General features: G+C 45.5%; 1 protein-coding gene across 7 annotated transcripts in view; it reads right to left on the minus strand.

Annotated features, from left to right (window-relative positions):
• LOC118513838 overlaps positions 1 to 16,481 on the minus strand; it is an 87,892-nt gene that overhangs the window by 29,341 nt on the left and 42,070 nt on the right. The window contains exons 5-7 of one of the 7 annotated variants that reach the window (XM_036060107.1): positions 16,373 to 16,449; positions 13,123 to 13,194; positions 217 to 1,105 (exon numbers count right to left, since the gene is read on the minus strand). In XM_036060107.1, coding sequence (XP_035916000.1) covers positions 217 to 949 — 733 coding nt within the window. In that variant the 5' untranslated portion in view covers positions 950 to 1,105; positions 13,123 to 13,194; positions 16,373 to 16,449. Of the gene's footprint in view, positions 1 to 216; positions 1,904 to 1,926; positions 2,241 to 7,407; positions 9,424 to 13,093; positions 13,195 to 15,050; positions 15,223 to 16,372; positions 16,450 to 16,481 lie in introns of those variants that run through there. The other 6 variants (XR_004906518.1, XR_004906519.1, XR_004906517.1 and 3 more) reach the window with 6 other exon arrangements.

Genomic DNA, 16,481 nt, shown 5'->3' on the forward strand with positions numbered 1-16,481 from the left:
GAGAGAAGGAAGGTTCAAGATCAGTAAGACCGAAGAAAACGTGAACTGAGACACGTTTCGTGTGAGGTACGATCGCGCCGATCGTTATCACGTATCTGACAGCTTTGAGGAGCTTTATCGTTTGTATGCTTGTACAGGCATCTCTAGCGTGATGGATTCAATGGCAAGTTTGTTGGAGGACTGCACTAACTTATCTGAAGCTGTTTTGCTAATTACCATTATAATCATAATCCACTCGTCGAAGGTATGGCCTCTCGGTAGTCCAAACCGCCGTTACCGTGTGCTGGGGATAGTGCGAATTCCACCCATCGTACTCTCCACTAATACGATTCCGATCGTCACTTCCTGGTCCATAAAAACTGGTCACAGTAGGCCGCTGACTAAGCGTCACTCCTGGCCTCGGTCCATGCGGCGGCAGTCCTCTCGATGGAGTTGGTTTAGGTTTTTTCGTCGAAACACCTGCCATACCCTTAAACACCGGTATGCTCGCATTATCATCATCTCCATCAGCATCGGCATTCTTCCCATTTCCAGTGCGATCTTTTTTGCCACCTGCGGCACCCGGTTGATCGTTACGATCCTTTTTCCGATCATCACGACCGGCGGCGGTACGCGTATCGTTCGCGCTAGATTCTTCCGAAATTTCGATCGTTATATCCGTACGCACCCCGACGGAAGGTCTTTCCACGGATTCTGACCCAGAGCTACCGGAGCTCCCGGAACTTGATTCATCACTTTTCGTTTCGGGCTGAGGGACACGCTTCAGCTTTTGGGTGTCCACCGTCACCTGGATCTTGGGATAGTTTTTGTACACACTCACGAACCCACTGTTTGTTTCGTCGTTCAAATCGTCCGCTTCGGTAAAGTCCACTTTGCCGGTCGGTGTCACCGCAAGGGCGCAGTGGGCGATTAGGGCGAGCGCGAAGAAACGGTACCACAGATAACTCATCTTACACAGCAGTCACACACACGCAACAGGGCACACTTAACTAATGATATCTACGCGCCGTAAGCGACGAACCACGACTGCGGCTAGCGTTCGAGGGCGGAATTGTGTTTCGCGTGCAAAGAACGATCCGCGGTCATTCTCTGACCATGTTGCTTACTGTTGATGAATGATGTTGGGGGGATGAATTAAAGCAATGAAAACCGTGGGGCAGGGGGGATAAACGCAGAAGTGGGAAGGAGATCTCTCTCGATGCGTCTTGTTAGAAGATTCGTTTTGGGCGATGTTTTTGAGAGCGAATTTAATTCTCCAAAAGCTACGGATCCTCAATTGATTTCCTTTATCTTTGTGTCTCTGGGCGGTGTTGGAGATGGTCCGAATTTATTTTGAAATCCAGAATAAATTAATGCCAAAATATATCTATTTTAAGTAATTTTAGAATCCTCAGTTTTGTTGCAAATAAGAGAGGGTTTAAGTGAGTCCCTACGAGATACCTATCTGCTATCACTATTCAAACAAAAATACTAAAATTGCCTCCGATAACGTCAAACTGACAGCTGGGGAGCACTTCCACTTTTATTACGACGAACTTAAATCTCATTCTAAGTCGCCGTGCCCGGGAACGAATTTTCCACCCGTTACTCGAGAAGCAGAGCACATCCAACACCTCGTAAATATCCACAGCCAGACGCTTCATTTCGCATAAGAATAAGTCGTAGTAGAGCTTTTCGATTCGATACACCTGAGCGACTGCAGAGGACTACCGACAGGGTCCAGACAGCGACAGCGACTAGAGGCTGATAAAATCAATCCGAATTCTAGCAGATGTCAACACAGCGATACGTCGGTGGCAAAGGAAATTGCGTGAAATTCTCGCTCGCCAGCACGCTAACACGCTGAGAATAAATCACCGTTTTGGTGGACGCTTGTAGAACCCCGAGTCGCCGAGTGACATTCAATTGCTTTCAAACGTCTACGTCTCGGTGCCCCCGGCATTGACGGCATCGAACACAGGCGTCACTTTGGTTGGCCACCGGCCGATGGCCAAGGTCAGGGGTGAACTGAATTTATGGTCAATTGTCATTGTTTCGCGTAACTGCGGGTGGCCGTGTGTTGGTGTGCCATCGTTAACAAACGACTCCACAATCGCAATCGAAAGTCGTCACCTGTCGCGTTTCCTCGCGGGCAAGAAGATGCACACGAGCTGAGGCTGATTTTCTCATGCGGAGTTCGGAGTTGCGCGGTTAGTTTGTTAGAAGATTGGAACGATAATTCTTCCCTATCGTTGGCATGGCTGTTGGAGACAGAGAGCGAGCGTGAGCTCACATTAGTACAGCGGTTTTGAGCGATTGCTGGGTTTGAGGCGGTCAAAGTATTACGTTTTTCTCTTAATATGATTTAATGCGCATGAAACTGACCACTCTTCTTCTCATCAAACTCATCTTGCACGACCTTGCAGCCAGAGTTGAGCATTGCGCAGAGTGCCTAATTCTTTGGTCATTAATATTAACTTTATACCTACATCCGGTGGAACCGATTACAATCCCAACCCCCGGAATTGGCAATCATCAGCCAGCAACAAAAAGCCCCGACACGAACACGCTCAAACCGAGCGCGCGGAATCACCTCAACCGTGGCAGATCCACGTAAAGATCTGTTCCCATCCATCATAACGACGCCCGATTGCGAAGTCATTACGCTTACGAAAGAAGGTGCTCAGGCGCTTGCGGTTCAGACAGGGAAGGCAACACAAAATAGAAGCTCGGGAATTGGAATAATAAGTCACTAAACCGACAACATCCGGTAGACACTTCGGTCCAAAAAACCCCACAGAACGAACGAAACGGTGCTGTGCTTTACTGTGTTTCTTTCGCTGCGCTCCAAAAAGAGTGAGAATGTAGTGCGAACCATTCAAAATCGCTCATTTGTGGGCTCGCTTTTGGCTACCAGATTTGGTCAAAACGGCCAAACTAAAAAAGTCTTCAACATTGCGTGAGAGTTCGTCGACGCCCTTTCGTGAACCTTGACCGGTTTACAGTTGAGTTGACAGTTGGCACTGTCAGACGGAGAACGGTTTCAATCATAATGGAGCTTTAATTTGCTTTAATTAAAGGCAGTGATCTTCAGATTAGCGTTGATGGGGTTGATTTGCCAATTTTTGGCTCTCGTGGTGGATGTGAGCCTTGAGGGAGTCGTGGACTATTTCGCCGAGAATTTCAAAATTGAATATTTTTGGAATTTTTAAGCATGAGGAATGATTGTTTGGGAAGACGACTTTGCTTGCAGCCTTGGACTTGACTTGTAAGGTCCTCTAAAAACCTTGAACTTCGTGTAGTATTTGGAACCTTTTCGACCTGTCTTTGACGAGGTTTCTTCTTGGGATAGAATACTTGGACGAGGTCTCTAGAGCGAACTCGTACTCGAACCCTGCTACCCGAGCTCCATTACCTTTATCCGTAGTTCCTTAGATGAGGATAATAGGCGAATCATTTCTCACTAATTTGAAAGCAATCCTTTTAATTACGTAAAGGTCCAAAACTTCCAACAAATTCTGAAGCACTCGTCGAGCTTGCTGTAATGTCTTATCATATCGTGGACAGATTCTAGCGCAGGATCTAAATACTGTTAAAGCTTCTTCAAGAAACTCCCAGAATTCCTTAAAATAACAAACAATCCTCATAGACGAAGATATGCTCATTAAGACATTAAGAGCCAGAATTATCACCTTAGTTTGGAATAAACATCCAGCTATTCCAGTTCGAAAAGGGACCGACAAGCGAACACACAATGCTCCCCCAACAACACTTAGACACTCCATCCACAAAGAATGTGCCTCCCCAGAAGGATGTAATCAAGTGTCGCTTTTTCGAAGTAAATCAAGCCTCCAAAAAAACGGTAAGAAATGGACGACGATAGGACCGAGCCGAATATAAACTTCATCCAAATATCCTCCCTGCCCCACAGTTCCTCCGAGATAAGTTCATTGTGCGTCAACAAAACACAATAAACGACGGATAAGAATTGCTGTTTTGTCGCTCCAAGGCAATAGACAAGGGCGCCCGTGTTTTCAGCAAGGGCGAAACAAAAAAAAAACGCCAAAATGAATCGTTTACAGTTTGCTCGAAATCTTCAATCTCCTGTCCTGGACGCTTCAACCACAAAACCACACACACACACAGCCACGGTAGCCCCAATAGCTAGGAAAACCTTCGCTAGGGTTGTGCGTCCTGTGGTCGGCCATTTACAGACGTGACTGTGTCCTCACCCTCTAGAATTATTCTTGAGGCGAAGCGGGGGAACGTTATTAAGACGGAGAGAAAGGAACGAGGGTTTTGCTTTTGGTCAGATTTTCCCTTCCATTTTCCACAGCAAACATAGGCAAACGATCCTTTAGGCACACGGTTTTGGTTTGTTCGCAGCAAACGGGTCCAGCGAAAATTGCCCATTGCACCGGGGCTATTGTGTACGTCCATCGCTGTGATCCCTTTTGGCGATGTGTACCATTGCTGCGCACTTCAAATTCACACCCGGAACATAATTCATGGAAAATGGTTTTTATCATTAGGTTGTAAAGTATCCGTTTTTTTTATATTTTCGCCCGCCATCTACGGAAGTCGGAGGGGTTGCCCGGTTTTGGGAGAAAATTGGAAGCACAATCGGGGAAGCAAGGGATTTGTTTCAGCAGAAGCAAAGCAGCAAACAGTCCCCCACTGCACACTGGAGACGCCAGCGCTGTGGATTTACACGCTCTGACGCCTTCGAATGGTCCTCAGGGAGAAGGGAGAGTATGAATGTATTTTATTCTTTTGCGTTTCGCTTTGCATTTGCCAGAACAGAACAATTCCTGGGGAACATAACCCGATCGAACGGTACCGCCACCACCATTACTAGAGTAAAAATCAAGGTCCCATGCAGGATCGAAAGGATCTTACACGACCGGCTGTTGTGCTGCAAGTGCTTTCCTTAGATTATGATTTTTAATCTGAGAAATTATTTATTCATACACATGCGTTCGAACGCCGTGCCTTTACGCAACCCCCAGGTAGTACGCTTCGTGCACGCTTGGTTGGAGCTCAACATCGCGCTTACATCTCCAAACCAGCCGGGACAGGATTAAAGTGGTTTTGGCTTTATGAAGAGCTCACAATCTACTGCCTTGGCCGGTAAACAAAGGGTAGCTTCGCTTTACCGAGGCCCTCGAACATTGGCAGGACTGCACAATAATTTGCATAATGACACAAACCTGTTACTGACTCCAGACACCTTTCTATTTCTTCTAGGACCGAAAAAGGGACCAACGTTAAGTGAAAAAGCAGGATCAGACTGGCGGCTTTTGAGGTTTGAGACACGTAAAACAGATATAAAGAAGCAGGTAGGATTATCACTATCGTCGTCAGCAGCTAGCGTCATCGGTTTTTGGGTGAAGGGCGAATCGGAATAATCGTCCTTAAGAGGATAGACGCCTGGATTTTTTTACGACTCTACCAACTGTTACGACCTGCTTCAAAGTCTTCGACCAAAAGAGGGAAAATGTTTCGATTTCAGATCAGCACCGCCTTAACAAAAGGGCAGGGGGAAGTTTTTCACGCATTAAAAATGGCAAGAAAAAAAAACTCCAACTAATCCCAAGATAAAGCCAACACACCAGCGACATCTCCATCATACCTTAAGTTGCGCTTTTTGATAGGGAAAGATGAAATTGTACTGCTGACGGAACATTGCAAGTGCGGCGTTTGGTCATATTTTATCGCGTTTCGGCAACACTCCCGTGGGATGTTTAAGGCCATTAAAGTGTTGGCCACATTGCCTGCTGTTGGTTGGATGTCTTAATTGGAATCGATCCCGAACGAAATGGGGAGGAAATAGTTGAGGGAAAAAGGAGGCAAATCGAGCTAGAGTGGGGTAACGTTTGATTACATTGCACTGCGATGAGCGCCATTTATATGCAGTCTGGTACGTTTGTGGTGGCTGATAAGCGAGCAAATTGTCGGATGTTATCAACAGTTGAAGAATTGGGTACTACTTTCTGCTTAATGGTTTTGTAGAATGATAAAAGCTAATTTTCAAAAGAAACTGATAAAGTCAGCTGCAATTTCCACGAGTGAACATTTAGTGTGTGGTGCGGGTTGCATACTTGTAGGCGCATTTCAAATTTTTCGAACTTGAATGAAAATGAATGAATGAATGTTATCTTCGAACGGGTGGACTTTTGAATTTCTAGTTCATTATTGCTGTTATAAATAGGTCGAAAGAAAGTAAAGATGAGTTTTCTACACTTTCTATACATTTTTACAATATTTAGCTGAAGGTTTTACAGTAAAGAGTATTTTCAGGAGAGAAAGTTTGATATTTTTGCTCTTCTTTTGTTCACATTAATGGCCGTTCTCGTCTCGGAAACGTTCACTACGCAAGACATACTTAATCTTGCGTATCGTCTAGCATACTGCTAATGAGGCGTACACAACTCTACCGGCCGTGTTAACTGTCGCACTCAGCTCAAATAACGATTTCCAATCATTATCACCCTTTTCCGTTAGTTGGCGGTGCTGCTTACGAACGTTTCAAATGAACTGTGACAAGTTGAGTTAAGCACGCTGGGTTACCAACATCAGGGGAAACCCGTACAAACACTCACCACGGCAACCTGGCTGCTGCTGCTGCTGCTGCTGTGTTTGTGTAGCGCTAAATTGATTTTGCCACAGACGAATTTTTATTCTTAAATTCGATTTCACCGCTTCTCACACGTTCTATTTGTAGCGCCGGAAGAGTCCAGTCCAGTCAACAATCACAACTGGGCGCAGGATGCTTGACTTGCTTGACATACACTCCACTGCTGTCGATCAACCAGCCAGCGCCTCAGCCCCCTTTCCCCTCCGGCATCACATAATTTGATTCGGCACCATTAAAAAGCAATTTCCTTCAGCAGTTTCGAGCAGCAAAATTTCGAGTCCCGAGGCTGGGGCGAGACTCGGGGTAGTTCTTCTTAATCGTACACCAGTAATCCACAAACTAGAGGACCGCAAAGCAAAACCCCGGATCCTCGTGAAAGATTTAAAACGATTTGAAAGCACCGCTTTAACCGCCGAAAAATTCCTTCGCAATCGTAACACTAGGTGCAGCAGCAGCAGCTTCCGGGTGTGAGGTGTGGCGTTTGGTGGAAAAATTGAATTAAAATGTTGACAGAACGTTTTTCGCCAGAAGTGGCGTCGTGTGGAAAAGCGTAATATTATTTATATATTTCCCTGGTGGTGTGCGAGCCTGGGATTGGGAAGGACATTGCTGGCCGTGTATCCGTGCTGCTGAGTGTACCGAGCCGCCACAGGAAAAAAAGCCCCGACATTCGAATAGAGTCACGTTCAGGGTTTCATTTCCTCGTTAAGGCATCCGGGCATCGAGGTCGGGTATGGTCGTTGTGTGTGTGTTTTTTTGTGCCTGTTGTTGTCGTCCTTCGTTCCTGGTAGGTGAATGAGGGATAGAACAAACCTGTAGACAGGACGAGGCATCAGTGTGCGCCGTGCGGACAACAAATGTGCGTGTTCAATCATACGTTATGCGCTGGTGGGGTGTGTTGCGCCTTACCTCAGCAAAATTCTCCACGGCCACGGAGCACCAGAGCAAACACACATTCCCGACATTATGAAAATTCATATGTTTTTCCTGTAACGAGCAGACGACCATGCTGCCGACGACGACTTGGACATGGAGTTGGGCCGGGTAGATATTACGTACGGAAGCTACTGAGGTACACAACCCGTTTTCGGAGCCGTTTTGTGACGTCTCAATTTGGAACGAATAATGCCGAGGAACAACGGAATTCAAGGTATGGTAAGGGTAAGAGCTGACTCCTTTCGTCTATTAAGCATGATTGCATTGAATGATACTACCATCTGGACAAACGTAATCTAAAGAGGTCAGTATGATAAGGATTCCCAAGGATTCCACAGGATATTCAATTCCAAAAATACTGCTTTTGTCGATTCCGAGGCTTATCATCAAGGCACCGTTTAAGAATAATTTTGTAAGGAACTTCAATTCTTTACCGACTATGCATTCAATATTAGAGCATCACAAACCACGAATCAGCTCCCTCACTTCACAAGGATCATATGCAAAACCTTCCCTTTACTGGCCTTTCATACCATACGAGAAGCACATTATTTAAGACTCTGCAAATTACGGATGAATACGGATGAAAACTGCTGGTGGAAAATTGATCAAGTTGAGGGGCGAAAAAGGGAAACCCCGGCAAGGGGAAAGCATTCCCTCGCGAGTAATGCATTCCCGGCGTTTTTTTTGCAATCATACACACACACAACAGAGAGGCACCAGCATTTTCCACAATCGAAGTCGAATTCCACAGGGAGTGGACCGGAGTCGAACCTAGTGATGGTGTGGCTTGCCAACAACAACAAAAAATGGAAGGCTCCTAACGAACAATCTTGCATTTCCTGGTCGGCCGGCCATCATGCAATGTGTGGTGTTATCCATTTGGTAGGGTGCACATACGGTACGCAATCGTGGAAGGAAAAATAGTAAACGAGCGGTTTACAGGGTTTACCAGGTCGAAAATCGAGCAATAGTTTACTCTTTAGTTAGACATTTGTTGTTAAAGTAAGACATCGATGAACTAGCTGTCTAGTTCATCGATGTCTGCTCGTAATATCGATCGTCGTATGCGATGCTAAGCTGTGATCTAGATCTTTCGGAGGTTAGTGGGGGATTTGTCGAGTAGATTCTGGAGGATTGGGTCGATGGGAGATATATCTATAAAAACAACAACCTGGTAGCTTCCGAAGAATATTCGGGATGGGATCTTTGACAAACAGCATTAAGAACATGGTAATGTCTCAGAAGTTCAGTTCAGTTTAGCTTCTAACTCTTTTTAGAATCAAAAGGCAATTCCTCGTGAAGATCTTTCTATCGAGTCGATATTTTCCAGCAGTGGTGGAACAACCTTGGAGTGGAAGGAGCGGTCGCTAGGTTAGCGAAGCCTCGTTACGTGCTGCAAGTCACAATTAGATAGGCCTCAACTGCCATTCCGCTCGGCAGGAGGCCACATTTCCGCCAAAATCCTTGATCCGTCACTGATCTCTAGGACTTCCTCTTGTCCTGCTTGAGGAAAGTTGTTTTCTTCATGTGGACAGGATATCTCTGGAATGGTGCGATTTAAGCTACAAGTTGTAAACTATTCTGCATATAGATCGGTTGTTTTAACCATGTAAACCCCTGTATTTCTGCAACCTGTTCGGGGCAGCATATTTCCCCCGAAGTTGTGCTCGATAGTTTGAAGGTGGTGATGATGGCATATTCATAAGTTGTAGAAAAGAGTTCCCATTTTTATTCAAATTTCATGCTTTCGGGATGCTGTTTTTTTCCTTCCTGTGTCTATTTCTTTTCCAGTGTGAATGCGAAACCCTAACCTGTCCCTTCCAGACGGAAGTTAAATGCCCTCGGAATAATATTTAAACGAGGTGTTTCTGTGAGGATGAGAGTGAAAAGTAGAAAGCCGGAATTAAAAAGTACATCTCTTAATGCGAGACCTTTTGGCAACGAACTCGCCCTTCTCTGTCTATTTCGCTGATGAAGACGATGAACCTTGTCCGTAGAAAGAAGGATCCTCGCCCTCGAATCTGTTTTTCAGAACCAGCCAAAAGCAATCTGCTGCTGCTCTGGCAAAAGCAGCACCAAATTATGCTTAATCTTTTGTAGCATATACAATGGGACACAATCGCAGACCCTGGGATGTCCGGGTGGACGTACAGAAATTAAAACTACGTCCGCTAAATGCTAGGTTGTCGGTACTGTTTGTCTTTATTCACCACCTCGGGTGGCGTCTTTGGCGCTCACACAGCACGAACCCAGATGAAGCAAGGTTTCTTTTCGCGATGCCCATTACGATTGCGACCTGGGCAGCGTAGATAATGACTTTTTTTTCGTTTTTCGCCGGAAGCAAAATGAATATCATAAATCCTTTTATTGAAATCCCTCTTTTGGGGCAGGGTTCCCCCGGCAAGGAGCAACGGCAGCAAAGTTTCTCACCAGAGGTCGTCTCGTGGTCGTCGCCCCGTCCGCACTTGCATCGAATCATAAATCAACATCAAATTAACGATACCCGTCTACCACTGGTTTGCATAATGAACGACCGGGCCCTCACGCTCGTTCTCTCTCCCCGAGCTGACTGACAGTGAACAGATTTTTCCCATTTTCCAGCCGTGGCGTTTTTACTCACGGAAAACTGGATGACTGATAGCCTTGCATAGGGAGTCCTCCACGTGCCATTGTCCTCTTATCGCCCAACGGTTGCAGCAGGATTGATGCACTCTCGTTTGTGGTCAGATTTCGCAGTAAAGATGCGCGGATAAGTGCAGCTTCTCTCCTGGGAGAAACGACTAACAAAAAAAGCAAAAAAACTGCGGAAAAATGACAAATTTATTCGAAACCTTCCTCTCACATGCACTCGATGCACTTTTGATGATAATCAGTGTCAGTAATGCAGCATGAGGGTCTGCATGAGCAACAGTAAAGATAGCACCGCTGGCACTGCCGGCGGACATTGTTGTTCCCTTTCACAGACAACCAGACCACACGCCACAAGCTTAATGTGCACGGTGATGATTTTCCTCGTGTCGTAAATCATCATTGCCATTGATTGAAAAAGCACATAACAACCACACGTCGGTTGTCGTCGTTCGCTCGTCGCGCGGAAAACCGAGGGTGCGATGGCGCGAAAACTGATTCGCTTCATTTACTGTGCTGATGATTAATGTGTTTGGAATTTCAAACTCATTTTTAGAGCCCATCCGTTCGTGTTTTCCACCCAGAAAGGTTTGATCGGTCCTGACAAGACCACCTGAGAAAGTGTTATTTATTTAGCAAAACGATGAATCATTCGTAATGTGAAAGATTACATACATTTCCTAGCTATTGGTTGTATGCATAACAAAATGGCGAATGCAATAAAACTAATGCATTCATAACTCGGCCCTTTATCACGGTCGAAATCTCCATTTGCGTTAGTGCAAAACACGCTCGGGCGCTCATCTTCGGCGTAATCGCCGGAAGGTATGCAATCCTCCACACATCAGCTAAACGCATTCTCACCATGCAAGACACCGTTTCGTTTCGTAACGCTCGTTCGCTCGCCCGCCCGTTCGGAAGCAAATTTCAGGAGTCATTAACACTACTAATAATAGTGCGTTGTCACACGGAGATAAACGGTGCTAGCGTTGTCCGAGGGAAATGGTAGTCGAGCCGTAACAGAATTGCCACCCTAACGCTTGCCCAAGGATGCGTCGTTTGCAGTCGTTTTCTGACGGGTGATAGCATCTTTCCTTGGGAGCGGGGTGAAATGGTGTGCATCTACGATAAATTAAACATATACACACACACTAGCATAACGACTGCTTCTCTCTATGTGTGTGATCTGCATTCATTCCTTCGGTGACTGTGGGTTATCCACTAAATCCGGAATTGCTTCTCCATTTATTCATTCCGTTCGAGGCCGAGCACCGAGCAGCAATATTGAAGACACTCCAAAAATAAATGCTAGACAAATAGCTATAATGAATCAGCAAAGATAGCATGCGGCCAAATGGTCTAGGAATGAAAATGTGTCATGCCCAGCAAACCCCAGCCACCAGACCCGGAAGTCCGGGAAAGACGTTCGTTGTCGGGTTCTAATGAGCGACCAAAGTTGCCCTAGTCCAGCACGCAGGCAGGATGTTTTTCCGATTTGAAGCAACTGCAACTGCGGAGGTAAGAAAGAGATAGCAGGATGACATTATAACCCCACCATGCTTATCCGGTCATCGGACGCTGCCGGTGACCGTAATCCAAACAAGGACATGCGGTGCAACTGGAGCAGTAGTGGCCTGAAGTGGACCCAAATAAACATCATTTCTTTGGTGCGACATACGGCCGAGGATAAATATATCCTTTTGCTCGCTCCGCTACCGCAACGGAGCGGACTACAGCGACAGTCCGAGGGGACACATTTTGGAGTGCCAAAAAGGGAGGATTCGCTTGAACAGCTTTCGGCGCGCGCGTTCGCCGTACGTTTCGTGTGCGTGAGCTGGATGGTCTCCTGCGGGCATTCAATCCTGCGGGCTAAATTCATCCCCCGAGGTCGTCCGCGCCCCGAGAAAGGTAAAAGTAATTGGACCGAAATGAAGTGTCCGTCCCCTTGTCCGTGTGGTGGTCCGTTCGTAGTCCAGCGGGGTTGATACTATTATTATTATCGGCATCGGGTGTTGAAAGGCCACCTGAAGTCTGACGTTTCGTATATTTTGGGAACCATTTTTTGGGCAACGCCTGATTTTAGATGGTACTGTGCGCGGTAGAACGTTGAACAAACAAGGGAGGGTCAGTTCTGATTTTGATAGCTTTATCAAAAAGAGATCCGAACCGGAGGACCTTCCCCCGTGAGTGTAGTCAGCTTACATCAGGGCGACAGAAGAGGGCAACGTGGTTTGATTGGGTTGCTTGCGTACGCGACGAACCACCCTACCGATGCATGACCGAGGGCCCGGTGAGTTGGGTTTTAATTCGATTGGTTCAATAAATTATCCTTACGTCACAGCGCCAGGACACTAAGGGTTGTGCACGATTTGTAGCGTGGTTGGTGTGTCTTTTGCTGGACTTATCTCACCCTCCGACATTTCGTGACATTGAGGGAAAATCGTACAGGGACACAATAGCAGGTTGTTGATTAGATATGGATTTCTCCTGTTGTTTTTACTCGAGATCCGTCCTAGCACAACTTTGGCCTTGGACGGTACCCGATTTGGCGATCGATAAACGATTGGAAATTGCAACGAGGGAATTGAGCATCCACGCCTTTTCTGTGTGAGCTCGGGAAAATGAAATGTTCAAATGAAGTGGTGAGTAGATAATGGTAGGCATTCTTTTGGTCGGTGCTCTGTTTATGGCCGCCGTTGAATGGACTGTCTAATGCTGCCATCTGTCACGGTCAGTAGGAGGGAGCTTTGCAGAAGGATCTTAAATTATGAGCTGATAATCCGGTGATAATAGATGTGATTGTGAGACATATATTACATGGAAAAGTGTTATTACAAAATTGAAGGTTCATCATAATTACTTTCAAGAGATTCTTTCTTTGAAAAACGAAGCTTTTAAAGGCTTACTCACATTTAGATTGAACTTGGTGAACTATTTACACTAATAGCCGATGACAGCGCCATCTATCCGTCAAGTTTATGCAGTCAGTTCCGTTCGAAGCGTTCTTATACCTAAAAAAATAATGGAAAAAAATCACACAGTTTATCACTATGAATCACTATCCCCCGAAATAGTAGTCGTCGATGGTGACATTACTTCATCGAAAGAAAAGAGTGGGAAACTCGATTTATTTTCCCCGACAGGGTCGAACGACTAGGAAACGACCGTTGATGTGGTGTAATTGAACCGGTGAAAAACTCCCGTCTGCAACGCGATGAGCCGTACGCGTGCAGTGCTTATGTGTGGCGACACATTTAGGTCCTTGCTCCAATTATACTCCGAGCATCCCGGACCCACTGTCGAATGGTCGCGTTTCCACGCCACTAAACTAATGATCTTCGATTACAAGGATATACCCGTCGATTAGAAACGCTCCACCCGAAGCGGTACTGGTGCTGGAAGATATTGGACGCCTCGGGGGTTTAAATTGCTCACAGTGTGAAGCGGAACTGACAATAGCGTTCGAGCGTTCCAGTACCACACAAGCAAACCACAGAAAGAATCCTTGATTTGGACGAGTGACACACTCTTGAACACTCCCGCTCTCTCTCTCTCTTCCCAGCTCGTTACTTTACTTCGTTTATTGCAGACCAGCGTTCGATAAGACACTTTTTTATAGTACTTCGCCCGCAAAACAACAACACACTTGGTGCCGCTGTTACTTGCTTTCTCACTGGGGCATTTCATTACTTCACCCTCGACACGACAGATATTTGCGGAATTGCTGTTTGCACTGCTACTGTGTGAAGAAAGAAGTGTTGTGAAAACATTTGACATCTCTCGGCCGCGCGCGTTGAAGCGTGGAAATGATTTCGAAGTAAAAGGAACGCTGCCCAAAGGCGGTGCCACATTGATTTGCGAGAAAATTTCCACTTTTATTTCCCACCCAGTCAGTCAGTTGCTTCCGGTTGATTCGGATGCCGGGCAGCAGGGAAGCAGACGAGAACATCATCACGCAGCAGGCTGATGAGCTGGTTAGTTGTACTGAAAATGAGCTCATTTCGTGGAAGGACGAAGGCGTCGGACCACGGGACGGGATCGGGTCGAATCAGGAAGGATGGAAAATTGCTTTTTCCTGAACGCAAACCCAAACCTGAACCTGACATCGATATGCTCCTGTGTCGAAAGGTTGGTCATACCTTTCTCCACATTCCCGGACGCCTCGGTGATGATGATGATGGCGCACGATCATCGTCATGGGGAAATGTGGTGCGGTCGTTGTGGTTGCGTGCCGGAGAAGTGTTGTCTCGTCGCTTGCAGTGCAATGTTACAGCAGGTGCCACTGATTGTGACCGTGATGTGTTCGCACGGTTCGTTAGTTTCCCGTGTGTAGTTTCCGGTGCTGAACGGTGTTGGCATTCGGCACGAAATAATGTTGTACTTGGCCAACGCCGGTGGTAAGCAGTGGTGCAGCCATCGGGAAATTCCCTGACAGCAGTTGGTCGTGGAGCTCAACTAAATGAAGCATCGTGCCGGGTGAACATCGTTCAAGTAGGAAATGTTTGGATTTACGGTTGTGTTTTGTGAGCAAAAAAATGTGTGCGTCGCACGTGCAGTTTATAATAAAGCAAAGTTTTCTGGTAATGGGCAATGAAATGAAAGATTGATATGATAGAATAAAAGTAGAACATCGGAGATGATTAAAGGATTAAAGTGTCCAAAAATGGGAATGAGAGTAAGGTCCACAATTGTTTTCTTATTAACTTCACGACATCTAAATAAATAGTTGAATTACAAATGGTACTAATATTTTTAAATTTTGTAAAAACCTTGACATTAACTTATTTTCCGTCTTGGCTACAGTATTGTTAGAATAAACTCTTGCAATAAGCTCTTCTCAACAAATTCTATGAAACATCGCTAAGTGTACTTGAGAGTTTCTTCAGCCGTTAGCTGCTTGAACGGAACTGGACAGCTTCGTCTAAGGATTTTGTACAGCAACGTACATTTTGGTCTGTTTCTTCTTTACAGTTGGTAAGCCTATGGTATAATAAGGCCACAAGGTAGCTGTCAGTTGTCCGAACTGTTAGGTGTCCTGCCTGTTGGCAGATAATGGGACGAAATAATAGGTAAATATTCAACTAATTTAGTCATAGACAACAAATCTAGGAGGTGTTGTGCCGTACCACGTCTTAAAGGGCCTAAGGAAATAGAGGACTTAAAGGACCTGTTTATCTTGAGCAGGACATTTAACGGGATGTGATACAAGTCCCTTCGTTTTAGAACCAGGTACAGCCTCGAAAAATTAAATATGACGGCTTGACGCCGTATTGCCAACACCGCATGTGCTAGCGATAATAAATTCACAAAATACTACAAGGCATTTTTTCCTGTTATTTTGCATTATCCCTGGCATGTTCGATTAAAAAAATAAATAATTAAAATATTTTTTTGTGAGCAAAAACGTTCTCCGGCCGTCCGTCTTTATCGGTCTGCTGTAGAATACACCCTTAAAACTGACAGCATAAACAACTAGGCACAACTGACAGCACGAGCTGGAAGTTTAACTTTTAATGATTTAAATTAATTGATGATGATGATAGAGAGGGAGAGAGAGGAAAGGAGCGAAAAACAAAGAAATAGAATAAATTCATTCATATTTTGAATTGTTTTTCATTGAGAAATGAAATTGAAGCAAGTAAATACATTTACGCCCTTGAAACGAATCTAAAAAAATCACACCAGGAAAATTAAATGAAATTGATTTCAACCAGAGATGGATATGAAATAGCTATAAATTAGTTTTGCAATCCTGTTTTCCTCTATCTGAGTTTCCACTTCATCCACTGATGTTTTCCCGCCAAAGCAAACGGTTACGCGACGAATGGATGGAAAATCACTGCACACTGGGTTGGTGGTTGGTTGCATTTGATGAATGATCAATTAGCATCGCACAACAAGCGCTCGCTCGCCAATCAGAAAATGGCAAAATTCATATTAGATGCCCTCATCTCATCCTCTTCCAATTCCAACGGAGTGGGGTTGAGCAACATTTTAAATTGAAATTAAAAGCATTCCAGCATCCCGGCGAAGACCACCACGAGACAGACAAGAAGCGATGAGTTTGAAGTTCAATGACGTGATGATTATGAATATTGCGCCCCCCCCTCCCCCCCTGTCGAAGGGATTCCTCCTTGGCTGCCATAAAAGGGGAGATGAATAGACGATGATAACGATAATTATACGCACCCACACAGCATAGGCGTCATCATCGGGCGGGTGTTAGACGATGCCAGTGACAATTATTGTATCATGATGGCGGATGGCTGTCGTGAGAGGTGCGAAAAAGAAGCACACT

The sequence above is a fragment of the Anopheles stephensi genome, chromosome 3 (genome assembly GCF_013141755.1).
Source record: "Anopheles stephensi strain Indian chromosome 3, UCI_ANSTEP_V1.0, whole genome shotgun sequence".
NCBI classification, from domain to species: domain Eukaryota; kingdom Metazoa; phylum Arthropoda; class Insecta; order Diptera; family Culicidae; genus Anopheles; species Anopheles stephensi.